General features: G+C 40.3%; 1 protein-coding gene across 1 annotated transcript in view; it reads right to left on the bottom strand.

The window, feature by feature from the left end:
* Positions 1 to 27,612, bottom strand: part of Lgr3 (Leucine-rich repeat-containing G protein-coupled receptor 3) — a 64,333-nt gene that overhangs the window by 24,062 nt on the left and 12,659 nt on the right. The window contains exons 2-12 of the mRNA XM_022830140.2: positions 26,165 to 26,326; positions 19,375 to 19,475; positions 17,775 to 17,917; positions 17,065 to 17,136; positions 15,834 to 15,902; positions 14,128 to 14,202; positions 13,797 to 13,868; positions 12,852 to 12,917; positions 12,430 to 12,501; positions 3,688 to 3,759; positions 496 to 567 (exon numbers count right to left, since the gene is read on the bottom strand). Of these exons, the coding sequence (XP_022685875.2) occupies positions 496 to 567; positions 3,688 to 3,759; positions 12,430 to 12,501; positions 12,852 to 12,917; positions 13,797 to 13,868; positions 14,128 to 14,202; positions 15,834 to 15,902; positions 17,065 to 17,136; positions 17,775 to 17,917; positions 19,375 to 19,475; positions 26,165 to 26,326 (976 nt within the window). The remainder of the gene's footprint in view (positions 1 to 495; positions 568 to 3,687; positions 3,760 to 12,429; positions 12,502 to 12,851; positions 12,918 to 13,796; positions 13,869 to 14,127; positions 14,203 to 15,833; positions 15,903 to 17,064; positions 17,137 to 17,774; positions 17,918 to 19,374; positions 19,476 to 26,164; positions 26,327 to 27,612) is intronic.

The following is a 27,612-nucleotide window of genomic DNA, read 5'->3' as shown; positions in this document are numbered from 1 at the left end:
CGTGGATAGCGTATGGGGATGGAATGAAATTATGTCACTCTTAAAATTATTTTCTTTCATCCTGCCGGTACGATGATAGACGGCTAGTGCCGATGCAGGCTTTCCCTAGATGGTAATTAACTACTGGCTGCGCTTACCTCGCCCTGACAAAATGTAAAGCGGACAGTAGCAGTGAAGCAGGACGCTAAGGCAGACAACAGCGTTTCGAGGTAACGACCAGAGATATATATCTTCGGTTAGGAAGGACCCACCACAAGCCAAAAGTTGCAAAAGGCAGCCTTACTCACAGGTAAAATGGACCTCTCGGGTGAAACGAAATGCAAAAGAGGCAGCAGTTTGAAATGTGTAAACGTCAAACATTGTCTTATCGTTGGTTTATTAATAGACGTACATGATGCGTTTCCTGTTATATCGGAGAAAGTTAGTCATTAACGTAAGTTTTTGATTAAGTTTACTCTAATATGTATGGACGAGTATAAAAGAATGGTTACTCACAGTGTACTGAGACTTCGCAGTTTTCTGAAGATCTCTGGCGAAAGATATGTAATCTCATTGCCACTCAGATCTCTGAAAATAATTAAGAACGTAATAATAAAACGGTTTACTACAATTAACAGATGCGACCCGTTCCTGGCTGTCAGCCTCTAAGTAGATGCGACAATCTCCAGAGAAATAAATGTCTTATGATTACTTCTCCTATTAGTAAGCTGTGACAAAGGCAATGGGGCATTTTTACTCAGCCTTCCAATCTAGCCGCGTAGGAATTGATGAGCGATCGTAGGACGATGCGTGCATACATATCACTTAGTGTAGTCGGTCAAAAATATATCTAAACGGAAATATATGCGCACTCAAAGACAGATATTGATCAGCTTCTTTGTGATGTTGACTGAAAAACGCCTTTACACAATAAGTTGGCGCACAATAATGGGACCCCGGAAATGTCATACAAGGCAGACCTTTTACTATTGCTTTGGATATCCGATTTGGAGCGATTCCGATAATAGAAACGTATAATAGAAGAGAGATATTTGGTTATCGTACCTGATACTTCAGTTTTATGGTATCTAAGGGCCTGTTTTACAAGACATATCTAAAATATGCCAACCTCCTCTCTTAAGACTCTGCCCAGCCAGAATGCTTTGCCCCATTTTTTTTACCAATAAACCCACGGATTGAGCTGGGTTAAGTTCTCTGCCCTGGAATAAATGTAACAATCGACATCGCCTACGCAGAGTAAACCTGCTACTATTTGCTCTGGAACATTTTATTGACGACGAAATGGCTAGGTTAATCGCCATAGTCGTCATTTGCTTTCAACACAAATTCCAGACTGCACTAGAAAGATGTGCGGTTTTTACTGTCATCAGCGACCAACAAGATTGAAGAACTACCCAAATGTTAATTTAAAGTGTTGACTTTCATGCGATTCGAATCTTCTGTGCCCTGCAGAAGAACCTTGATCTTCTCTGAGTTTTGCCTGATGCATATGGCCCTCATTGTTAGTATCGACCACGATTAATGCTTTATCGCCATAACTTCTCCCCCTGCGTACGAAGATAAGGCAAGGGGGCTAAACAGAGTGTCGGTATGTCCATATGATCTAATAAGAAACAAGGACGCCGATCGAAGTGTTTTTGCCAAAGTTTGTTGTTCTCTGCTGTTTTGCAACAATCACAAGGCAAGTTTTCATCTCAGGAATGGCTCCCTACAGAGTAAGGAGTAAGAAGAAAGCACGCAGTTATTGATGGACCAAAAAATATATTGGCTGGCTTGACGCGCCACTGCAGGGATTCGGCCGCTCGCAGTCGAGCTACTTTGTAATTATAGTTGTCTTTTTGCAGAAAGGCTCGACGTGGAAAGGCCAGGATAGATATTTAGTAATGGTTGAAAGATAGCGGCGTGGTTGCATAAGCACAGGGATTTTCGGGTAGGCCATGGGGTGGCTGTAGAGTCATAAAAGATGCGTGTGAACAAGCAGGTAATCCCATATGTAATGTTATCGCTATAGTATCTCTACTGAACCTAATGATATGACGAAGTCATATACAAGTCATTAACATAAGAAAGTTCCTGTGACGGTTCGATGACGATGAGTTTGTCCATGACTTTTTGGGTCACGTGTAAGGTCTATGTTAAACACTGGGAGTGATAATAATAAATTGCGCTGGCAAATCTGCCAGTAAAAAAGCGCATTGATTTCAATGAGCTTTATGGGATTGAAGCTGAGGGAGGGGGTAAAGGGAAAGACACAACGGCTGTATCGGGTGGCGGCCGTTGAACGTAACGTGGCTTAATGGAGCTTTAAAATGTAAAACTACAAGCACAACTTAGAACAGAATTGACCTTATTGGCAGTAGCTAATTATTTTTGAATGGCCTTCAACGTATAGAAATAGATTCGAACGTTTCGTGTCCACTTTCGAGTGGCGAAACAAACTAGTATCACGAGATTTATATAGAATAATGAATCAAAAAGTAATGGGCTTTGTTGAATACCGTTTCGTAATCAGTCTAAAACAGGCGCTTGGATTCTACATTTATAGAAAAAAAAAAAGCTCTTTTAAGCAAGGCGTTAAGTGTACAGGACTTTTTGGGATCATTAACTTTAGCAATACAACTAGTTCCTACGTAGGTCTTTAAGAAGCAAAATGTATTCTAAAAGCTTTTAATAAGCCGACGTATTTTTCTCGATTTGAAAATTGATTCAAATATTTTTGCGTCCAAAATGTGGACTTATAAGTTTTTTTTTTTCTTTTAAATAAAACGAGGGCTGGGTATGAATAGCACTAATAAACAATCCGGTACGCATGGCCATAACTGATTAAGTCTACATAGGATAACCGAAAACGGTATTAGCCGTTTACGCACTCACATGTTCCACTTCAAAGATGACCATTTACTAGGTAAATGAGAAAATTCCGTGAGCAATTATGTTTTATATTTTAGTAGATTTCGAATGGGCCTAGAAGCGTTTCAATTGTATTTTCGAGAGAGTCCTGAAGCAGGTTATGCAAGGGGCTTCTAATTTTCCTGCATATGAGCGTACTGGTTACACTTAGCGTCCTGTTGGCAACTAAGTAGTAAATTAACCGTAAACCTCAACATATAGTAACAGTTGAAGCTGATTATTTTCTCCGAAATCATAACTTAAAATTAGGCAGTATTTTCTACAAGGAACAGTAGTTTTTGATGTTTTTCTTAGATATGGCAAAGACAATTCCTTTAGTAATAAAACTGTCCTGGTTGCGCCGATGCATAAATCTATATATATTTCAACTTCATGAAAAGCTTCACTACATCTCTAGGTGCACTTCTTGAGTTTTATGACAATTATTCTATATGGTAACGCAGACTTATTTAATAATCCTGCTCTTATCGAGGCGACTTACCTAGCTGTCTACTTCGAAATCTCCAAAAATACTGGCAATCCCGTTGTGGTCATATGGGTCAACTTTGCCTCACTCAATTATGAGGAATACATCTGCCCAATTAGCAAAATATTGCTACTAAATATTTTTAATAATAATAATAATAAAGTATAATAGGCTAACCTTCATAGCTAGTTTTTACCGTATACGTGTCACCACATTGAAGGAAAGTTTGAATATGAATTTATATAGAGAATCTCATCATATTTTCTACAGATAACATCGTAGATAACCACTGACTTGTATGAACCACTTACAACTCGACGAGTCTGGCATTGTGTTGGAAGACGTCCGAATGAAGCGCACGAATTCGATTGTCCCTCAAATTTCTGTAACGGCAATATTAAAATATAACCGTAGCAATCAATTTCCTCTATAATTAATAGACTCACAGATGATATTAATTAAAAAAATAGGTTTGAGAGTACTGCATAAATCAATAACCAAGGTACCTAAATAGGGGTAAAACGGTGTGTATTGAAAAATCGAATACATTTATGGAAATTACAAAAAAATTCGAGGCAATTTCCTGCCAATTGCAAAAAGCTGCTAGGTTAAGCAGCGAAGCGTCCCAGCCATGCTTTATCCGTTTGAAATGTAATGTACTTTTACCTACAATTCTCAAATACAAATTTACATCCTCTGTTCTCTAATAGATACCGCAGCTTCTGGTAGCTGTGAAATAACATGAAATTCGCAAATCTGCGCAGCCATTGCCTAAAAGACTAGGTGAGCACATTCTAATATCTCACCTGTCTTATATATATAACCGAAGAGGTTTGCCCACCTACGTGCACATTGGTTCTATAGACATTTATGGTCGTTCGGCGTGCAGTGTCTCGCGTTCCAAGTTCGATATCGTTGGGAAGCATTCCATTCGACGACTGGCTTCTAGCACAGTACGAATGCTCGGATTCGAACCAAGACCACCATGTGTCCTTCAAGTTTAGGAGGCAAACACTCTACCGACTACGCTATCAAAAGGGCAAATCATTCAGCGTCAGCCCATATATCCCGAGCCGAAACGCGCCGTTTGATCAGTTCCCAAATGAAAAAATGAATGTCCTGCTGCAGAATCTACGCAAACAGACATGAGTCGGTTGTGAAGTTTCTGTCAAATTACATTATATGCGCTGCTTGCCACTGAATGAACCACGTTTCTCGTGTTTTTTGCCCACGTGGCTTTTGGCTCTACTTTTGTGGTGCATTGGACAGCTCTCCCTAATTTCTTAGCATATTCGATAGACTAGGAAGTGTATTTAAACATTGCGAATCTACTATCCTCTCCGATAACGATACGTATGGGCACATTATCGGTGAGCGATAGGGACACAGCCAGAAAACCGCTCCTGAGGCGCTGATAGGTGTAAGCCTATTTGAGGTCACATGGCTCTTTTTCCAAATGAAGTAAGTGAGCATCGTCTAGATTAACAGAGACCCCGATATCTAACATATCCCAATTCCAAATTAATTAATTTGGCTAATACTTTTTTGCCTTTATCATATGGTTTCATTTCCAACAACCTGAAAAGCTTTCTTGGGTACCGTTGAGTATCTCAAACGTTGGCATAACTATTATATTTCTGGGCCTTGATCACAACAATATCCCATTCTTGCCACAATTACGTACCATTTACTTTTTAGCAATATTGTCGATTTCTGTAGAAAAGCACTGCTTATCTAGGTGATTTATTAAACACCTTAATTAGGCTTTTTAGCAGCAAACTTGTTCATTAGAACGATTTATAAACGGGTTTATTAGTCTAGTATATTAGGAGCTCAACTCTTTTCATTATAGCAAGAATATAGTTCCGATTCCAAAACACTTATATTCCAGTACGACCTTAACCCTAATCTGGTTTCTCACAACCCACACTGGCCGCTAAACAACCAATCCCAATAGAAGACAATTCAGCACGACCAGCCCCAGCGCAACAAAACTGACAATAAGTCAAGTAACAATAACGGCTCAACCAGAGAACAACAACAACCTCGCAGTATTTCGTTATGACGTGATGGCGGTGTAAAGGCGAAGCATACTACTGCTTAGTCTTAATGGCGGTGGCTAGGGTAGACGGACCACGTTTGGAAATAGAGCAACAGAAATAGGACAATATTGGTCAAAATGGAGGGGAGGCCTGAACGATCCTGAGCTGACTCAAAGAAAGCAGACATTCTCAGTTAAGCCAGTTTCGGAGACGTCGCGAGTATATGTTGTCTTTCCCCAACCCATTAAGGTTCATCGGCTTCATTGTCTACCATAAATATGGGACTATAGAGTGAGGCGGTGTGAAGTGAAGTTGGGGCGGTAAGCACCACGAACCTCCTAAGAAAACGAAAAAGCCAAACGACAGAGACAATCTACGCGGAAAACAGGGGCAGCTGAGCTGCGACTGGTAGTGCAGCGCGCCGACAATGACAAATCCCTCATGTAGACCTCGAGCCGCGTTTCAAGCGGGTTTTCACACGCGCAAGGAAGCCTAGAGTCTCCCGCTCCTCGTAGACTCGGCGTTGCTAGCAGGATTGCAAATCTTCCGTAAGAAACTAACATTACGAACACAGCTGCCCCAAGCTGAATACCAAAATGCTGTGAACAATCATAGAGCATTTTTCCGGTAGACGTTATCTTGTGTTCACCTAATTCGCGTAGAAATGCCGCAATCGTGTGAAAATATGCCTGATAGATTCAGCTCAAATCTATAGAAAGGGAGGGGTTTAAAGAAACAGGGAAGTCATTGCAAAACACGGTGTACGACATGGTGTTAAATGAACATACTGACACAATAGTGCATCAGATGACTCATCCATATCTGTGAGGCAAGGTAGAATACTGACCTACCTGTAACCGGTCATTTAATACGTGACTGCTAAATGTGACAACTAGTACCATTCTGGGTAGTAATGTGACTATTCTGACTTGGAATAACAAAATATAAAAGCTGCGGCCAAAACCAACCAAGCTATAACCCCCAAGACAGCGAAACTGTAGAGAGAAATAGTGAACTTAAGGGAACGACCACAGTGTCCTATCGTCCTTAGAGGCGCACTTTCTTCACAGGAGGAACGAGCGAGGGGGGTGATAGAATTAAATTTAAAAACTACGACTTGAAAAACATGTATTATTGGATATACTGGAAAGGCGGTAACCTGTCCAGAAATGTTATTTCCAGATTTGACGCTTCTTCCGCACTGTATTCCCTATGTCGTTATGGTTTCCTTATGTTTTTCCCTAGACTCCCCTAAAATCAGACTTGGTAAGCTTTTGTACTACCAGCAGCGCTTCGAGATCCTGCTTCTTTTTTCTTTATGAGAGGTCTACTTATCATGCAAGGCGAGGCAAATTACAAGGTAGCGCAATTCAAAGACAACGTATGAATAGAGGGCCAAGAATCGGGCAATTGTCATTTTTGGGTGCATGACCGGTAACGCCCGAGTGCGTGACTGGACCAAACTCCTAAAGGTATCGCGGCTACTAGTTTGCCGATAGTATAACAGAAGATATCCACTCGGATACGCATTTTACCCAAGTTGTTTGACAATATTTTGGCCTCTATAAAACCAATACGAGCATGTTCCTTCAAGCTAAAGGTGTTTTCTTATGGTACGCCTGTGGAATAGGTCGACCATCTCAAATTAACTAAACCTATAGGCGGAACTGAACAACGTTGGCAAACGTCTCGTGTATCTGCCAAAAAATGACAGACACACGAAACGTTCAAGAACGCGAGATTTCAAGAGGATGAAACACTTATTTTGTATTGTTCATTGAACGCCAGTAAGTTATTGTATTTACACATGCGCAAGGGAACCCCCCACCTTTTGAAATACATTTCTGATTTATATTTATCAAATAAGTTATTTTATCGACCCGATAGACTATTTAGTCTTGCAATTAGGGCGTTTTCTATACTATATTTAAACAATGTTTTTTTGCACGCCACTGTAAAATATAGTCTGTTTATATGAGAAAAATACAGCAAGATCCAGGCGTCTCGTCGCGTCTTGGCTAAGCTAAGAAGAATGCAGGTTGAGAAAAAGCCCAAGCGCGCAACACTTTATAGCTATTTCTTGAAAGCATGTGGGGCACCGTGAACGACCCATTTCAGTCACCATCCTTTGTTTTCCGTGAAGAAAAGCTAGCCAAGTTTTCCCTAGGTGAGAAACAAACGTTCGAGGATTGTTTTGATCTGAAGCCATCGCTGACTCTCCCGAAAAAAAAGCATTTATGCGCTCTAAGTATTCTAACAGATGACAATTAAACATACGCCTTTACTATAAACTGTAGTTTCAGTGACGGAAAACGACGTAGTACTGTAAATATTTTCGGTAACAACTTAATCAGATGTTAATAGCTAACTATTCGTTTTCTTTGGCCTGCATGAACCTTACCGCTCTCAGATTTGCCGCTTTCGTATAGAATCGCATAATAACAGAGGGGTTTGAGGAGCGTAGTTTACTGCCACAAATCAGAAAGTATCTTGCGTGGCAGCAGGTAGTTTGCTTAGAAAATTTTGCCCTGCGGAAGGAATTCCTTTCCGTATGGACGAAGCGTGGTGGTTGGATCAAGCATATGAGTAAACTATATACGCCACATCGGCTGTGATAAGATAAGCGTGAACAAAAGGGTACCTGCGTAGCGTTTGCACGGTAACCGTAAAAATTATAAAAAGTGTAAATAATATGCGAAAAGCAATTGGCCTTTTAATGGTGATACAGTGGTAACGTGTTTGTAAAGACATATGGTGACCTGAGTGCGAATCAAGAGGTGTGTCGCGAGCCTATTTGTTTCCTATTGGGAGCCAGTCAACCACTGAAAGGTGCGGTAGTGTATGCTGTAGATCGTTGAAACCAGCAAGCAGATGTGCGCAGAATAAGGATTTCGGAAAATTCTGCACAAACCTACTATAGACCCGTAAGCTACACTGGCTCTAGTACTAGCAACACTCAGAAGACCCATTTAATATGCTAATGTGGTACAGAAAGCTAAAGACGAATCAATACATTAAAAACAATCAACGTGTCGACGGAAGAGGGTGCACCTGAGCTACCACAATACAAATATTTAATATATATAATAAAAAAAAAATCTCTGGCGAGAAACAAATCAATAGTTTCTTGCCGGAGATTTTCATTTTATTTCGTCTCTTTAGCGCTTCGTGATAAACTTGACTGCTTGAGGACTCAGCTCAAAAAGGTCTAGGTTGCCTCTAATCCCGTCATCTAATGTTTCGTCGGCCATTACATCTTTGTTGCTTCCTCAACGCCACGTTATCAACAACGCGCGACGAAAGGGAAGAGCTCGTGGCAGAGAATTGAAAGTTTTTTTTCATAGCTTCTAGCTGATAGGACAGCCGTTGGAACAATGGTGAGGTGGCTGCTGGAGGAAAAGTAGGAGAGGGAATAGGCGGATGACAAACCTGATGTTCCACCATGTGTAATCTCCTGTGGGACCCCTTAATCAGAACTACTACTGCCACAGCCTGGCGCATTTTATCGTCTATTCCAGTCATGACCTAATGCCGGTCAGCTAGCCTAGTGCGAACTAAGTCATTCGAACCTGCTATCGCATAGGGCAGGCTTCCTCTGCTGGCACAGCAACTGACCGCCACTACAGCTTCAGCTTCGGGATACTTGGGTCGATCTCACGTGTTCATTCATTCGAGAGTTTCTTCCGTACTCCGTTGGTTTCTCTCTCTTTCGATCGCTCGTCCCATTCGCATCTTTTCCACTCTTCTATATTTTGTTATCCTCGAAGTCGAGTACTGGTAACGAACCCGCGCGAGCCACCAAGTCCATACGCCCCAGCAGATTCTGTGCGAACCGGCTTCTTGACCCACTGCAATCTCCTTCTGCTGCTTGTCGATTCCCAAAAGGTTTGGACTGAGTTTTTATAGGAAAGAGCATTGCGGCGAAGTAGGGGACACGTATCAGGGTATACAGAAGTGAGTAAACTCCCCACGCCTCGCGTTGGCATTCGTGCTCCCCCTGCACATATTATTAAGCATTGATGACGAAGCGCAGCAATAGTCAGAAGTGAGAGGGAAATATGGGTTTACGGCAGGGATTTTTACTGCTATAACTCTTGCAAAGTGCTGCTGTTGCACATTCAGATCTGGTCCTTCGCGAATACGAGGGCCCTACACAGGGCCTTATATATTGTGTATACTAAAGTGTATATAATCACTAATGATTCATTTCTAGTCAGTTCAATTAGACTCCTAGTCTACGGCCAATAATCAATTGAACGGTCGGCAAGCAATTAATGACAAGTAAACAGTACTGGCCACTAGGGGCACATTTGCATCCGCGTGCTTACGCTAACTGTGTTATTATATATTATACTAAGGAGAAATGAATGGACTGCCAAATAAATCATCGTAAAAGAGTAGAAGCAAAAAAGACGCGCTGGGGTTCGTGGTCCGTGTACAAAAATTAGATCGATTCAGGATAGATGTTCACTATTTACTGCTTTATATTAGGGTGGAATCCATTTGTGTATGTCAGCTTACATTGTGAGTTTTACGCATGTTATAAATGCTTTGTCTTAGTAAAAACATTTTGTCTATTTCGTTTGTATTTTAAATATTTTCAGTTTTTTTTTATTTCATTTTCGAAGTGTTAGGTTTGGCCGAACTTTAGAAGAGTAAAATTGTTCTGCCTCTCGGAAATATATAGGAAACACTGTATTCATTAATATACATAAAGACATCTCTAGGTAAAAAAGACCCCCATTTTTATTATTATTAAAAAAGCCATAGTGTATAATATGCTGAAGGTCATCAAATATAGCACCAACATTATACGAAAGCGGTTTATATCGGTAAACTTATATGTATATAGTGGAACCATAGTATCTGATGCACAGGGACCTTTCGCATTTCTTCTAATATAGTTTGTACCATTAAGTCAAGTACAGTCAAATATTTAACGAGCTCATTTTAAAGAGAACATCTAACTTTTTATCTAAAAGCATCCAATCAGCTGCAATTTCGAAAAATTGTACAAAATTGTGTTAGATATTCGAAGCACTTGGGACGTCAGCTTTCGCAGCACAAGTCCAACGGCACGTAACCACCGAAACGGGCACTCATGACCAAATGATTCGGCTTGAGGCCACAGTAAGTAGTGCTTGGACTACTTCCAAAAACTCGACGTTTATTTAAGCTAAGTCCTAAACCTCTTGGGAAAAATAACTCCGTGGAAAAATCTTTCCGCCGATGAAGACACACGCGGCTTAAATCAGCGACTTGCACGAAAAGGGAAAAAAAGCCTCATTTTTTCGTTTTCCGTTCCCATAGAAGTTACCGGTTTATGTGGTGCATCAATGACAGACAAAAATCGTTTTCAATAGTTGAATCTATACATCCACTATTTATGTATCTATAAACACTACTTACGGATATCGTTCTGTTTCCAGTAAATCGATTAGTCGTGACGGTTGTGTCAAACATAATTCACTCGATACTGTAAACCCTCGAAGATTAATGTTCTAATCTTGAATTGCGAACAGATTTGTTACTCAAATAAACCTGTTAGTTTAAATATTGAGTTTTTATCAGTCGTTCTATCTAAATTGTGGCTTTTACCATATTCAAAAGCTCTCCTTTTACATTTAATGAAACTTCCTCAGATACTCAACCAGCGAGCGATAAGTTAAGTTTCGTAATTAAATCGCTACCGCCATAACCTAACCATGAAAATGATCTGAATGGCTAATAAGCAACTTACATCATTGAATTTTTCCTGGCCACCTTTCCTGCAAGTAGGACACGATGGTCCTATAACGTCCTTTCTGGTAAAGAAAGCGTTTCTTGGCTTATTTCTTTTTCAGAAAGGTATTACTTCGATCCGGCTTTCCGCCCAATGCGTTCCAAGGTCTGATCTATTTATAGCTAGTATTAGCTGCAAAGAGCCGTACAATATCATCGCCAAAATTGAACTTTAGGTTTGATCTATCATTTAAGGCCACAATGGGATGAACTTGGTGACAGTATCGAACAAGCTTACCGTCCTAGGTCTGGAAGCCTATTGAAAATCTGGTCGCATATCCTGCCTTCGGTCTTTGTATTAGGTTCGCTGAACCCTGCCCGAATTATACATAGTATGTATGCGTATGGGGACGCCGAATGGAAGGGGATGGGGAAGGAAGGATGCGCATGGATGGATGGATGGATGGAAAACTAATCTTTATTCAGCTTGTTTTTTCAGAAGATCAAACAAGAAACTTTAAGACTTCTCGAAAAATCTTTCGTATTCATTTAGATAAGAAATATTATAACTAGAACATAAGCGATCTGTAGAAATTCTAGCGATTTTGTTCCTCTTCATGAGTGAGCTTTCCCTGACCTTTTACAGGAAGCCTTAAGTTAATAGAACCGTAAAGAACTGTGTCAATATATATAGAATAATCGACTATTATAAATAATTTTAGCACAATTTATATTTAGAACTTCCACGACTAAAACGGGCGGGGGGTATATTTAAAGAAAAGTCACATGCGGCGGAGGAAAATGCAAATGCAACAAGCCGCAGTGATCCGGTAAACGAAAGTGAGAGCTCTTTCCAACGAAGTTCGCATGAAGTAGCTCCCCATACAGGTCGCTCTAAAGTATCACTAGTGTGTTTCTATCCATTTATCTTGTGATCATGTAAGTAATTCGTTATCTAGCACTTTTGCTTTGAACGCAGGCCGGTGTCTCAAGCGATTGTGACAGTGTTTGGATGCGCTCGATAAATAAGAAAACACCTAAGTATGCGAAACCCAAGAAGAAACTGCACTGCAACAAGGACATAGCCGTTGGTCCTTAAGCAGAGCTAAGTACAACGTTTCCAAATCTTTTTAATTATCTCAAACCTATGATAGTATATGATAAAGGTGATATGTTTTTACCAGAAACTGGTATCGAAACACTCATTAGTAATAATAATAATAATAATAATCATTATCACTTTTATTGCTATTATTACCATCACTATTATTTATAAATGCAAGTACGTACAAAACTTCGAGACGAGTGAGCCTCGCGAACATGGTTTGATCGAGATGCTTAATTAAATTGTGTTTCAGGTCCCTGTAAAAACAAGGAATTGTCATTAACAGTTAATATAATCTACAAACGCTACAAAGCTATAAGGGTTACGTCTAACGATGTTGTATTCATTCGTACCAGCTTGCGCCATTTTGTCTTTATATTTGAAAAAAAAAACAACAATAGATCGTTTTTTTTTTTGCTTTTGACGCTTAAAGCAATAGCCAATCTACCTACATAAGAAGGGTGACAAACCAAATTTTAGGAAGCGTTATCCGTTTGCAGTTATTATCTCAGAAAATCACTATGCTTTGCAGTTTAGAATCAGACCGTTGCGGGTTTCAATAGAGTGGATGAAAATGCATGTGACATTATCACAGTCGATGACTTACAATAACCGAAGTGAATGAAGAGGAGCCGTCGAGGACAGCGTCTGTATATGGTTGTTCAGGAGCGACCTGGAGGAACCGATGAAATAATATGGGCGTAAAAGTGGTCATTATTTCCGGTAGATGCAAAAGCAGCCCGCGTCGTTTTTCCAAACGCAACACAAACCCTATCCATATGTGCTGCCAGCCTGTATCGCACATCGGCTCTTCCCAGTTCGATGCCTCACATACTCCATATGTTACTTACCGTTCAGTGCTTATGGTCGAAATCCATACCATTCGCGTATCTAGTGATAGCTCTGTGCATACGTATGGACGGGGAAGTATGGATTAATTTAATGGAATTGCACCAACGGCGTCGAAGGAACAGACGAAGCAAGCATGCGAAAGACCTAAACGGATACTGGACAATCCGTATCCTTTTATTTCGTATCCTTATTATGCCGCCGTCCAAGCGACATTGCTGTTTCTTGTTTTGGCATTGACTGGCTAGAATGACGAACTAAAGTCCTGCACGTGCCGCTGGGTGGCAGGTGGCTGCCAGCGTGCGCTGATCGATGAACTGTACGACAACTGTGCTCTGCTACTTACAATAAAGAAGCCTATCCGCGAAAAAATGGCGAAAAAATAGATTTTTTTTTTTTTAAAAAGTGGGTCGAAGACGAAACAAAAATCGGCTAACAGTTACTAGCTAGTTGACAACTAACGTGCTTAGTCTATATCGCTAACGTGCGTACTCATGTATATTACTGGCTATTAGTGGGTAAAATGTGTGACGAAGGCCAGACAACACGCTGATATATTATCATAGAATTTCACAGACACCCCACGTTATTGTCAAAACCCTTCACCCTAGATCTAATTGGGAAAAAAACATTTGGGCAGTGTTATGCTATGGAAAAAGGCTACTAATGACAAACGCTAAACTATTGCCAAATAAATACTCACAATACCCCTAAATGCGGCATATGTGAAAGATGATTAAGGTTGAAACTATCCAATCGGTTTCCGGTTATACGCCTGGAAATACAAGTACGCCCAATTGTATTTTTCGAACTCAGGTTAAGCGAAATCGCTAAATTTTATTAAGACATCTGGCCGTGATGCCACAATACGATCAGATCGCGTCAAACGCCACTGCATACGGCCGTTAGTGACTGGTATGCCTGTCGAATTAACTCCTATGCTCATATGTACAAGTAGACCGTCACAATTATTTCTATGTATTTTACATTTTTGAGCCTGAGAAAACGAATCATTAATATGATAAAGTACTTACAAGACGTTTAGACGTCCCAAGCCGTTGAACACACCTGTTTGAAGTTTGGTGAGCTGTTTATTATTTGTAATGTACCTGAAATTGCAGATCCGATTAGAAAAATCTCAGCCCTTGTAAAATAGACATTCTATATACTTGAAGCCTAAATAAAGGTCCTCTATTTAACCACACTTGTCACGTTATATACGCCAAGATAATGTTATAACCAATATGTAGCTAACTAGGTGGTCAGAGCCATCATAAGTGTAGAGCGCGGGAATAGACACAGGCATCTCCAAGTGATATATATATATATATATATGGTTGTTATACGCATAACGAAACGTCTATTACCATTCACTCTAGTAGATCTCCATATTCGAGGCATTTATTGAGATCTGTCGTATTTTTCGTATACAGACTATACAAAAACAAGGACGCTGAGATGTCAAGTGGCCCCGTCAAAAAAACGCGAGAAGTGGCCAAAGCAAACGAGGCTTAAAAAAAGTATCAAATACAACCGACACACAAATCGAAACGCACACAGGGTCGTCGCAATTGCGTATACAAACATTTTTTGTTCTATGCATAAAGTTATCATGCGAACTGGCGTTGCCTTCTGAAACTGTTTCCGCCGCCGTATACCCTCCAGTCGCTCTATGCCTTGAGTTTGCGGATTCGTTACGTATTCATTAGGATTCATAGGCCTAGGATCACATCGTGATTGTCACTATTGTCTTTTTCCAGGGTGCGGTATAGCCGTGTAACTTTCAGGAAACTGGTATTCTGTCAATAGCCTAAACCCAAAAGGACCCACTAGGGACATTTATTAATCTAAAAAGGCGAAATATTCAATAGAATCTGTTTCTCTTACGTGGAGTCTAAGGATATAGGTGGAAAATTCGAAAGCTTTCGTATCAGGCCGCTGCACTGAAGTGTACGGGGATTCTGGTATTGTAAAGCTGCTCTATCTCCAGGTGAAATAAAGAGTAAAATTTCGATAGCTCTACTTAAAATGATGGTACCGATATACTGAAACGATCGAACCCGAAACCTTAAGCTGAAAGCGTAAAAACGCTATGAAAACGAACAGGCCGAATTACTTTGTTCACTACGAAAAATCGAGTCTGACATTTGGTCCTATTGATGAGTAGGCGCAAAAATTGAACAATGGAAATGCTGGGGAATTTAAATGTTTGTTTAGCCGGTGTATCTTAAAGAAAGCCATAAAACTGTTTGGCACCGACCGCACTAACCCAGCTATTGGTTTAACAATGTCTTTAGCCATATTTTTTAAGCTACCTAATATTTTGAACTTGTTTCTAGGTGGGTTCTTAGAAGGGGTCAAAAATTACAGTCTAATGAATTCTACTCAAGCCTGTGTGAAGTAACAATAATAAAGAGTGGGCTTGCTTATACCCGTATATCTACCATTACCTATGCTTAACGATAGAACATTTAGGCACATTTTGCCAATTGGTATCTCAAGAGAGAAATCAAGCGCATATTAAACAAAAAAAAAATTAGCCTATTCCCTTACAGTTGCATTCAATTCCACGGCAGGTTTTGCTTAGCGATTCTGGCAATCACCATACCATAGAACAGGAACAATTGAACATTAGCTAAACCTGGAGACGATCGTTGAAGTTGTGCTTCCGTAATGTTCGTATAATTTGAACGTTACGTCAAAACAGCAACATCTATTAAAATAAATTTTAAATACTTACAATTGTTTCAGGCGTCCCTGGCGCTCAAATGCGTCCGGAGTAATTCCGGATATGGAATTATTAAAGTACCTGCAAGAATCAAGAGTTTTACTGTTGGGATTCTAAGGAAATCATCGGAGCTCGTTTCACGTATGAGCGCCTTTGTCTACTAGCCCAGATGGACAGATGACCGATTGTTCACTCTTGGTACTACCATATGAGTTGGTCTCTTAGGCCGGCGAAGAGGTAATTAGACAATTCATTTGTGAGATCAAAGTCTTGCATTGTTGATTTCATATTACCATTTCACGCATTACCAGAATAATTTCGAAAAAATTTATGAATGTTATTTGTTCAATTTTTCGTATTTTATCGCAGAATTATCAATAACACCGCTAATCTAAAAACTGTTATCATTTTCAAAGTATTCATATAGAGATAAAGCAAATAATCGCTAACAGTCCGATGATTTCCCTAATTAATGTGCCTCTATTCTGGTCGATACGACGAACTACAAACTAAGTAGGACCATATCATAAATTAGTTATTTATTTTTATTTATTCACCTATTAGCACATGATCTTAATTGGATTCGCACAATTTATACAGGCCAAATATCGAACAGCTGCGTTCGTCATGATGTGGCCTTGTGGAGGCCATCTTGTGGGAAATGTCAATGCAAGATGGCTTTATGCCTAGAAAGGCACCAGCCAGACCAATACTAGACAATCTATCTAGGAAGGCTGAGTTACAACTACGCTATCATACGTTCAATGTTAACAGGCCATGTCGATAATTACTATTTGTCCTATCTAAACTCATGTGTGTGATGATGTTTTATCATGCGTAACTATCGGAAAAACGTGAAAAAAAGTACGACAAGGTCGTCTATCATGCCTGAAAGTAGAGCTAAAGCACAGATACATACTGTGCTAATAATGAAATAATTACTAAATCTGAAATAGGACAAAAAATGGTTTCGTTACTGTTACACTTCAATAGGCAGTTTTTCGCTAGCGCTGATTTGTCCGTTAGTAGTAGTAAACAATCGATTTGGCCTTATCTTATACCAAGTATTTTGCATAAAAGAGGATATTATGTTAGGGATTCACTATTTAATATGTTGCATGATAATAGTAGTGGGTGTTTTTTTCATCATGTTTTTTAAATGGAAAAAAAATTAAAATCTTCGTTAATATCCAATTACCAAATACTAATTTTTTTAGCTATTTCGAATTTCCTAATTACTTACAGAATCGTGATATTGATGAAGCCCCACAATGTGTCAGGTGTGATGACTCCGAAGTTGCTGTCCTGGATGACACTAATATTTTAAGATAATAAACATGGTATTATTGGAACAAACGCGCCGAACACTAAACATAGTGTTATTTAACTTGAAATCTGTGTTAAAAACACTCAAACGAGTTTATCTTTGTTTGTGTACAGACGTGCCAGTCATCTGTCATCTCTGTCTAAACAGTGTTTCTAGCGACACCCGGGCGCACACATGCGGAGACTCGACACGAATCTCCTCACCGTGTTTTTAGCAATGGCACCCGTTAAACCTCTGTCGGAGGTTGTCTACCCATGCACTGTCCCTTGTTTAGCTACTTCTGCTCTCGATTTTTGTCTTGAAGTGTGCACAAACGTGTCAGTACCCGAGTCACTGCACCTCTATTTGCTGATGCTATGAATATAGTTTTATTACTATTATCGCTACAAAGACAAATAGTCCTACTCGTATGACTGTTAGGAATATATTAACACGAAAAAAACAGTCAAGCACATTTGTACTGATAAAGATAATCGCCTTATTTTGAAATTGCAACTATTGCTAGCAAGATGGGTATTATCGAAGGGCATAATAAATCGGCCAATCGCTTCGGTTTTATTGTTTCACTCCATCAACATATGTTGCATAGGACCTTTGTAACCTCACGTGTCTTCGTCAATACTCACAGCCGTGTGACAAGCGGATAGGACGCATTATTGAATAGGCCGTTGGACGAGTCCACCCTGTCGCAGCGCACGAACTGGTACGCGCTTTCGTGTTTACAATAGCACCCTTCAGGAAGGTCCACCGTTGGGCCGCACATCGGAACCTGACAAGAAATGGGTCGGTCAAATGGATATCTATTAAGGCTGTCCGCGGTTCATTATCTTTCGAACTGGATCATGCGCAAAATGACAACCATTAATTCATACTTGCGTGCAGGGACCTGCTTATTCTAAGGAGAATATATCAATGGATGAACAAAGATACATCCTTTATATATTCTCGACTGTCTTTTATGGCTGCTAATTACCATAAAAAAGGTACGTTTTTTCAGTTACGAAATAGATTCGATTCCAGTTGCTCGTCACCACACAATCAATGCATCCTGTCAACGCTAAATATTCAATGCTTGAGATTGTTTAGTTCACTGAGGGACTTCGGCAAACCACTTCGGCCCAGAAGAGCATATTGTCACGCTTCAGCAATACTGTCAACAATACTCGAATCATATTTTAAGCTTATCAACGCGAGGCTATAAAACTTTAACAGTTTGAAGGTACCCGTAAGAAAAATTGCCGTAAGAAAGGCTGTGCCTATCTTAATTGCAACCTCCCGTGAAACTGCGGGGCCCGAATTCTATAAGTGAATTCTCCGAGAGACCGAACCTTATGGCGCAGGAACGTAATAGCCTTTTTCCATAGTGATGTAGGGTTCCTACGACAAACTGCCTGTCAATATAAGAGGACAACTATTTTTATGCGAGAAAGTTGTTAATATGATTTTTGCAATCGTTCATTTTTTAATATTGTTTATTACGGTTGCGCTCAACAACGAGAAGGCATGGTCTAGTGAATCGGCTTTAACTGTTCTCACAGACTCTTTGGAAACATCTATCATTTCCAGAATTATGGTGACATTGAATTTACAATAGTATATTCAGACCTGGATATGCTATCCAAAAGTCGAAGTAAAAGTTTTAATGGTACAATGCCGTTTTAATACAGTGGTCATAGGTTATATTATACGAAACGATAGTACCTAACTATACTAACTAAATACGACCACGCGGTATAGTCCGAATATTCCGGTTGGAGCTTTCGATAAGTTCTTGCAGAATTTTCCAAGTAACATATTCAGACACTGTTATCTTACATGACTTTTCTGTTAGGGTCGTTCACTCCTATTCTAAAAACGTTCCGTTACAAGTTGTAAATGGCCTCGATCACTTGTCCGATTCTGCGGATTAACCCTTAAGCCGAACAATAGATTGCCAAAGTGCTTGTAAAAAGTTTAACGAACCTCTGCCTGTGTAACTTGTACAAGTAACTATGGGTACACCTATCGTGTGATTTTCAGTAAGCTGTTATGTCTGTTTCTTCTATTCCTCTCATCGCACTCGTAGATGAGAGTGGCCAATTTCCTTGCACAGCAACATGATAATCCCAAAACTTGCTACTGGCGTTTCTCTATAGAACAGCCATGTTTGGTGAACTCGGCCCGAATAAATTAAGACCAATTGAGCGATTGTTGTTTATGATTGTTTTCTCATGCCGCGAGCATTACCTGTGTGCTGCCCTCATATTCGGTGCGGGCCTTCGTCGACTGCGATTTCCAGTCGAACTTCACGACATGACCAAACGAGATGATGCCTTTGCTAATGTCACCTAAATATCAATAATCGAAAATAAGCAGTCGATATTTAAATGATGATCTATACACGTGAGTTATCATGCTGAGTCGTATCTGATCCCTACATATTGGCGACACCCTGTACACCATAACCTAGCGACACCGATTGTTTATCACGACTTTTATATAGATACAAGTATAATATTGTTCTACCATCTATAAGCGTATGCACAGAAAAAGGAAATCAATCCGCGCTGAACGAAGTTCACGCGCGCATCGTGATCTCAGACCAACGCACCAGCGATCCTAATGCTTCACAACCCCAAAATAAGGAGTTTTCATTCACGACAAGCTATTTTACTCTTGAAACAACAAAGGCTAAAATACTGGCGACTTTTGCAGAAATACAGCATAAATAAAATCCAGGGTTAGACACTTGCGAGTTCCCTATGAATCTACCGCAATGTGTAACGGCATGCAGAAATAGCCCTGTCTCATCCTTCCTTCGCCGTAGTTGATGAACTTCGCGGAGCGTCCCATTCATTGAGATTACCGCGTTAGTAGACTTCCTCGTTGATCGTTTACCCCAACGATTAGCGTTTTTCTCAACTACTGATCAATTTTTCACTTCCGAGAGACCTACATTGCTATGTTTGCAGTTTATAAAGATACCTTCGGCCCACCGACTTGTCATAATTAGGTCCACTCCTCAAGGAGAACGACCCGCCGCCACCCAGTTTCCCGAGGACAACTAACGTCATGCCGCATAAAAACATGAGCGGATGGTCTCTGTGCCATTTTTGTCCGGATGTTTGTCGTTCACTTCCCTCCTATTTTCTATTAAGGACCCAAATGTCTGATCGCTTGCGAAATCTTGGTCATTGCACCTGGACGTCATCAGGGAGCTGAATAACCGGTCGCATGGCTACCTAGACAGCCTAAAAAGCTTTCAGCCTAGCACTGAAACACGCCATTTTTAGGCGAAGTACTATTTTATTTCTTAACATGATTACTTGTAGGTCTACACGTTTTGCTCAGTGATCTGCTTAATCGGTCCAAATAGCATATGATGGCCTTTTGACCTTGCAAATAGGCGTTTACGAATGTGATGGCCCACAGATTCGATGTCTGTCCTAGAAACAAGTCTAGAAAATAGGAAGAAGGTCGCTGAGAGCCGGATTAAGTGAATGCTGTGGGTAGTTAATTGATTCAAGTCTCTTTTCGTGAATTTCTTCCACGTGGCCGTACCGTTGACGAACGTTTAACTTGTTCACGTCGAGATTTTCAGTTAAGTAATGAGATGCTCACAGCCTCTGCAGTCCCTCTAATCTTAATTCAACGGCCGTCTGGTAGCATTTAGTGAACTTTCCCTGAGTTCTTGTGGTGATTGCAGTTTTCGCCGGCCTACATATTCACGATCTGTCGCGCTTAATTGCTATCGCTAAAAATTTCACGGTGTTAACGGTGGTGCAAAGTTCTCGTAAACGCTGTTTTATTTGAATTGAATGACGGCTAATTGTTAATATTTTTGGCTTTTTTTTTTTCTATCGAAACACTAATACCGAACGACATCAGGTTATGAAAAAATAACTCAACGTTGGCTGAAATTTTCAACGTATACACAACTATCAATAACCAGAATCTTTCTGACGAACAACGCCATCTTCATGTTGAGGCTGGAAACTTTTTAATTTACGTATCTAAATGATGCTGGCCCTCCTCTTAAATTAGGAAACTATTTTGCATTAGTCCGGAACATCGTTCACGCAAAAAAGCTCCGTGTCCGAATTGAAGGGTTCAATTATCATTGTCGATGCACACAGGCTTTTTTTTATTTACTTTTGTTGAAACGATGAAATCTGCCAACACTAATATCAGTGAATTGAAATACTCATCATTTGAGCTTGTTTTGAAAATTGGGTCGGCCTTTATTCTCTGGCTTTTTACTATCTACTAACATTAAAGTATCATTATAAATATAATGAGATGTAAGCCTGTCTATACCCATTTTGTACCGTTAGTAAATTATACAATATCGTTCCCTGTTTCGAGTGTATCCAGCAAGACGAAATGACCCGCGTCAAGCTCACGGACGCACGCACGTATACTGTGGGCGGACAAACGGCGAGTAACAGTGACGAGATTTGAGGGTGAATACAGTTTAATGGCCGAAGTCTATGTATGGATGTAGTATAGATATGGTCAGGAAAAAGGCAAACTTTCTGGCTTCAAGTGAGCAGATAGGTTAGCAGCTGTCCCCGTAAGGATAACTTGGTGGGTAATATATTTGTCTGCTAATCCGGACACGGTCTGTTTCGTGCTGGAAGCCAGTCGTCTGTCTGACGGAATGCCCACCGGCGTTACTGGACGTAAAACTCGAAACGCAGAGAGATGGATTAGTAGCGGAGAGATTGAAACTGTGTCACGGGTTGAAAACAGATAGGGTGGAACAATAGAAGGAGGAATCGATTACGCTGTAGCGGCACACTCAAAGATTTGTATTGAAGAAAAATCTCAGGCGGGATTTGGAACAAGAGTTTGACTCGAGAACGGTGACTCAGATAAAAAGGGTGCAGGAGATTGTTAAACGAGATAAAGAATAAACCAGGCGGATAAATACGTTCAATTAGGGGGAGAGATATGGCTAAACACTTATCCGTAAACTTAAAAAAAAAACACGTATTGCTGTATTCTTATCCCTAATAGTATGCATATGGCAGCAATCAAATTCCACTGACACAGGTTCCCTCTAAGGATTAAGTAGTACATTTAAAAAAAAAAACTCTTATGAGGAAAAATAATTAACTACAAATATTCGAGTTGAAAGTAGTAATACCATGCTTGTTCATGTTATCGGTGCAAAACAAAAGTTATCAAGGGAGTAATTGTATAATTGCTTCCCGGATATCAGGTAATGTCGGTTATATACGTAACTTCGTGAATCTACGGGAATTTGCTTCCTGTAAATCGAGCTTAGGCAAGCTCGTTGACAGGCGTCAGTGGGTAGCGTTGTGCGCCGACCGAATGAAACTGCCCACATTCTCCTGCTTGCCTCAAGTGGTCCATAAGAGGATGCTGATGATGCTGCCTAGCGGGCATTCCACTGGATGCCAAGGGTCTGCACGCGTAAACATACCGGCGTTTTCACTTATTGTCATTACCAAAGAATATATTCTCTGAAACGTTCCGCGCTCGTTTATAGAAGATATAATAGTAGAATGGTCGCCATTATACGACTTATGACAAACAGATCAGCAAGCGTCGTAACTGGTTGACAGCGTCTAGCTACCATACTAGTCGAGTGCCTGTGACTACATACGAACGACCCGACCAAGCCACTTTTCTCCACTCAGCTTTGCCCGACTGAAGCGTACCGAAGCGCCCTCAGTACCGAAGGCAATTCAGTATAACCGTTGCCTCCGAACTCTGCCACTAACGGCTGTGGAAACGTTAACAAAAAAAAAATTTCCTTCTGCTACTTTTCTGCTGTGCAGCAATGCATTTTTGGACCGGTCTCACTCTGATGCGATTTTGATATTTGCCTATTCCATGACTATTATCTGAATAATCCTAATAATTTTATGTCTTTGGATTTTCCTGTAGTGTCTCATCATAACTGATAAAAACATTGACATATATGATATTATCAGGCAACATTATACTAGATTCGTTCATATTAGCGTAAAGACCGTGGCGCACAAGTACTCTTAGCATGTTAAACGATCACAGCTTCGTCGGTCACTTCATCCCACCGACCTGTTATAGTTAAGGCAACGTGGCTCTGAACTCAGGGTAGCTAAGGCGCCGCCTCAAGGACTAATGCGTTTGTATGACATAATAATAATTACTGCAGTGGCATATAAAAAGAACGTCGCGCGTTCAAGATAAAGCAAATTTTGCTTCTTAACAGGTGACCTAGAAAACTGTCCCTAGTCAAAATGTGTACTAGTTAGGTTATCACCTTTTCCATAGGTTCATTCATATATTTCTCCTTTTTATTTTTGCTTCTCAAGGGATTACGTTAGCCCTAGAAAACGTTCTGGATACTTAACAATTTAACTCGAGCTCATCGATCTAACTACATCACACTTTGGCTCGTACAAAATCTCAATAAACCAATGAGGTAACGTATTTTTTTTTGTATATTTTTAATACACAACTATAATTCTTCAATCATTTTCATAATATATTTAGAAGAAGGAAACGTTTATGGGCGTAAGCTGTACTTATGCGAATAAGGGATCCCGCTCTTACCGTAAAATCAATATAAATCATACTAAAATTCTTAGCAAAACAAAAAATGACAGAGTGGCTGGTTCGTGATATACCTTATTAAAAAGTCGTTGGAGTGAAAGTAGGATTGTACCTAGAAATCAGTTATTTTCAGACCTTTAACAGACTAGACACTATAATGCAATGACCGGAACATTTTGTTATAGGCGCTAAAGGTAATTGCATGCCGTCTGATAGATACGACAGTCGAGCTAACATTTCTCGAGGGCAAAAAAAGTGAGTTCTGCTAGCAACAATGTAGATTTTTTTTACTGCTGAGAGCTATTAGACTGCCCGTTGAGCCACCCACGTCGACTAAACGGAACGTTGTTAAAAGAGCGTGAGCATCTTGTGATGCCACCTAAACGCTCGTTGAGTTATAGGCAAAAAAGAAAGTAACGAATATTTCTGTTTTCTACATGCTAAGTCTGAACGGGATTGCTTTGAAGGTAGCTAAGAAGCCTCTTCAGTGAATATGCTAAGAATAACGTGACAAGTTCTTTGCATCGCACTAATAAAGAAGACAGCGTCATGTCCGCTATGTGTTTTCCACCTTCGACCCAGACGATATAAACATGCATCACAGAACGCATCAGGAACAGATCCCTGTAGAGGACCGTACAAACCGAGTTGTCATAGTTGCAGTATCTATTGGAAAAAAAAAACAGAAGAGCAGTCCTATAGCTAATTTAAGCATGGTGTAGTCTACCTATGACAAAGTGATATTTCGTGTACAACGTTTAGAAACAAATGCCAGTTTCTCTTGTGCTGTTAGCTTTCAACAAGCTACATACTTTTTAAAGTTCAACTCGACGAGTTTGGCAATGCTTCGATGGAAGCACCATAAAACAAATTGTCGTAGATATTATAGAGGACATGAGCGGCCAATGTTTAAGCAGCTATCGCGAAACTATAACAGAACTGGTTCGGGCTGTCGTCGACGTCACCTTCGTTCCGAGAGCACCGCCTTCCGTGCAACTCCTATCGCGCCTTGTTCGGGTTGCCAAGGCCGACACGAATAACGTAGAAAGTTACACGCCAAACGCCACGATCACACAGTGTTTCGCTATATTCGACATAGTCCGAGGTAGTCTCGTCCGCCGGTTATTCGACCCACTTACAAGCTAGAATGGGCCAACTCTACCGCTGGAAATTTTAATATATCAGGCGGCCTAAGACAATACTCCAGAGCAGGAATTCTCGAGAAGGCTTCTTCTCACCTAGAGTGGCCAATACAGCGAACGACTATGGTGTCTCCCTGTAAATGCAAAATTTAACCCTTAAATAAATGCATCTTCTTTTTTTAATATGTATTTAAACACGTCGTTACAGCGAACTTTTGTTGTTCAGATGTGAATCTACCCAAAATTAGGTTGGGCACCGGCATGTTTTGGTACAATTTGTAATTTCGCCCTTAATCTGCTGCTAAAAATTATAGCAGATACTCTTGAAGACGACCTTTTGGTGATGGCCTTACGCACGCCGCAAGCCTGACGTGTCAAAGCACAATGCCGACAATAGCAACTTAGGTAGGTAACTGGTGGGATGACGTCTTGTTGCTTACGTTAACTGGACGTCTACCGTCTAGTTTATTAAAGAAAAAAACTATCTATATACGTGCAAGTCACTATCGCAGGATAAAAGCGGTAAAAGCAAACAAGGAAAAACTATTTTAATGGCAAGAGCTCTGATTCTTGAGATTCTGTGATCCCAAAAGAGCTACAGAACGAATTATCTGAGGAAATGTTAAAAGAACTATTCGAATTTTGTATTCGAGATTTACCGTATGTTCAGATTGGGGTCGTTTAAGCTGCAAAGAAAGATATGATCATATGATTTTTCCTTTTGCAAATATGGATCATATTAATTAGAATTTTAAAGTCGACCCGTTACTTATGATCTAGGGTTGTTTGCGAGAAGGATCAGTCGTTTGAGCTTTCCTCCCGTTTACACGACCTACTGCGAAGATTTTTAGATCATATTATCATACTATAGCTGAGTAATTAAGTTAAGAGAAATATTACTATTTATGTCTGCCGTGCTTTTTATGCAGTAAGCTAAACTTAAGTTAATAGAGGCTTGTGAATCAAACTCAAGATGTTAATACAGTAACAGCAAGCGTTTAATCTTCCATTATAGCAATTGGACTCTACGCGGAACTAATACGTTTCAAGTTATCGAACACTCAGCTTGAGGAATTATACTACTACAGGTAGCTCAACTACATTAGTCTTTTGTGTTTACGACCATCGTTTTTCCAATCTACCCGAAGCGGAAGCACCTGCAACGGTTGTGGCTCTAAGTGATTGCGTCTGGATTGCTTGTATAGGCACGCGGCTGACGTTTATGTCGACCCGATCTTAATTTGTACCCGGTACTTTGTATCTCTGTACCCGGACTGTGTAGAAATGTCAGTTGACTGAGGCTTGTTATCTGTGTTCGTCTAACTTACTGCAAGCTTTTTCATCCTCGCCGTTGGCGCAATCCTCGTGCCCGTTGCAGTGTAGTTCCCGTGGGATGCAGGTGGTCGAATTGCCGCAGGGGAAGTGCGAAGGCTGGCAGATAACCCGTGGGTGCTGTCCCGACGGACCAGAAGAGTCGTCGACTGGAGGGGCTGTGCAGGTGTGCAGATGTATATGCACAGAAGAGAGGCATCCATTGGAGTATAGATCAAGAACGACACAGAAAAATAGAAAGAGACAATATAGAGTGTAACCAAAGGCGAAAACAAAAATGAGACAAAATAGAAATCGTTGTCAATAATTATAATAATAATAATAATAATAATAATAATAATAATAAAAATGTCAATAATTGTCTACGGTTATAAGTGCTCCTATACTGTGATTCTTCTCTAAAGTGTAACTGCATAATAATCCAAAGTAAATATCCGTATATAAATTAATGGTGATTCCTAGTCAACACTTTCAACAATACAAAACAACGCTTTTTCGCGTTCAAATCCACCGCATTATATATCAGTTACCACTTAGCATTGAAGGAATACTTCATGAAAATTCTGGCTGAGTTTCGGCCACATTTTTTCAAACAACATAAAGGAGTGAAGCGCCGTTTCCGACTGTAAAAGATCAGCGTGCACCTTGATCATTGTTGTATGTAATATCGAAGGGCAAAGTGTCGCTTATCTAGACACACAATATTGAAGTCATTTTTTTCTACAGGTATTACTTACGATCTCTCGTGGAACCTGCTGTATATTCTATCAAAATTATCCGCATCTAGCTTAAACGTCGTGTACTTCCTAGAACCCTAACCTATTCTAGATGCATTATTATCAGCTTAATAGAGGAATACGAGACCTGTTGAACAGTTTAGTAGCCTTACTTTCTCTAAAACAAGTGCTTCGCTTCGTAATTACTTCGTTTCGCAAAGGTTTCGTAAAGAAATCTATCAGCCCCTTATTGTTCCTTCCTGCGTTTAATTTGGTGTATAATAAATACAAAAGGGTCAAGTTAATTTTTTTCAGCCTGACTTCAAGCAGATCTCACCGTCGGTCCTTTTTTTTCCTACCTCCCTAGTTGGTTTTCTTCACCATTCATAGCTTTGTCACAACTTCGAAAATTTGCCGCGAGATCGGCCCGGGACTTAACAGAGTTGCTTGGTCGTTGTCAGAAAGCTAATCGAGGGTAACGCCGCTAACAACGAAGCCGAAGCAACAACAGCAGATGCATAGGCGGCAGCAGCAGTTGTTCTGCAGTAGCGGCTTAAGGCTTGTCTGCATGTCACTCACCGTAACCGGACTTCTACGCGACACGTGAGCAGACGACAACGACGCCAGCATCGGCAGCGTCAACGAGATGCAGAGGAACAAGATAATGGATCGCGACGATTCATCTTGTCCCTCTGGGCTGTGAAAACTGTTTTTTTTCAGAGCGGTGC

This window comes from Varroa jacobsoni, unplaced genomic scaffold, assembly GCF_002532875.2.
Source record: "Varroa jacobsoni isolate VJ856 unplaced genomic scaffold, vjacob_1.0 scaffold_23, whole genome shotgun sequence".
NCBI classification, from domain to species: domain Eukaryota; kingdom Metazoa; phylum Arthropoda; class Arachnida; order Mesostigmata; family Varroidae; genus Varroa; species Varroa jacobsoni.
The sequence above is the reverse complement of the archived record's forward strand: the minus strand, read 5'-3'. Positions and strand labels throughout refer to the sequence as shown.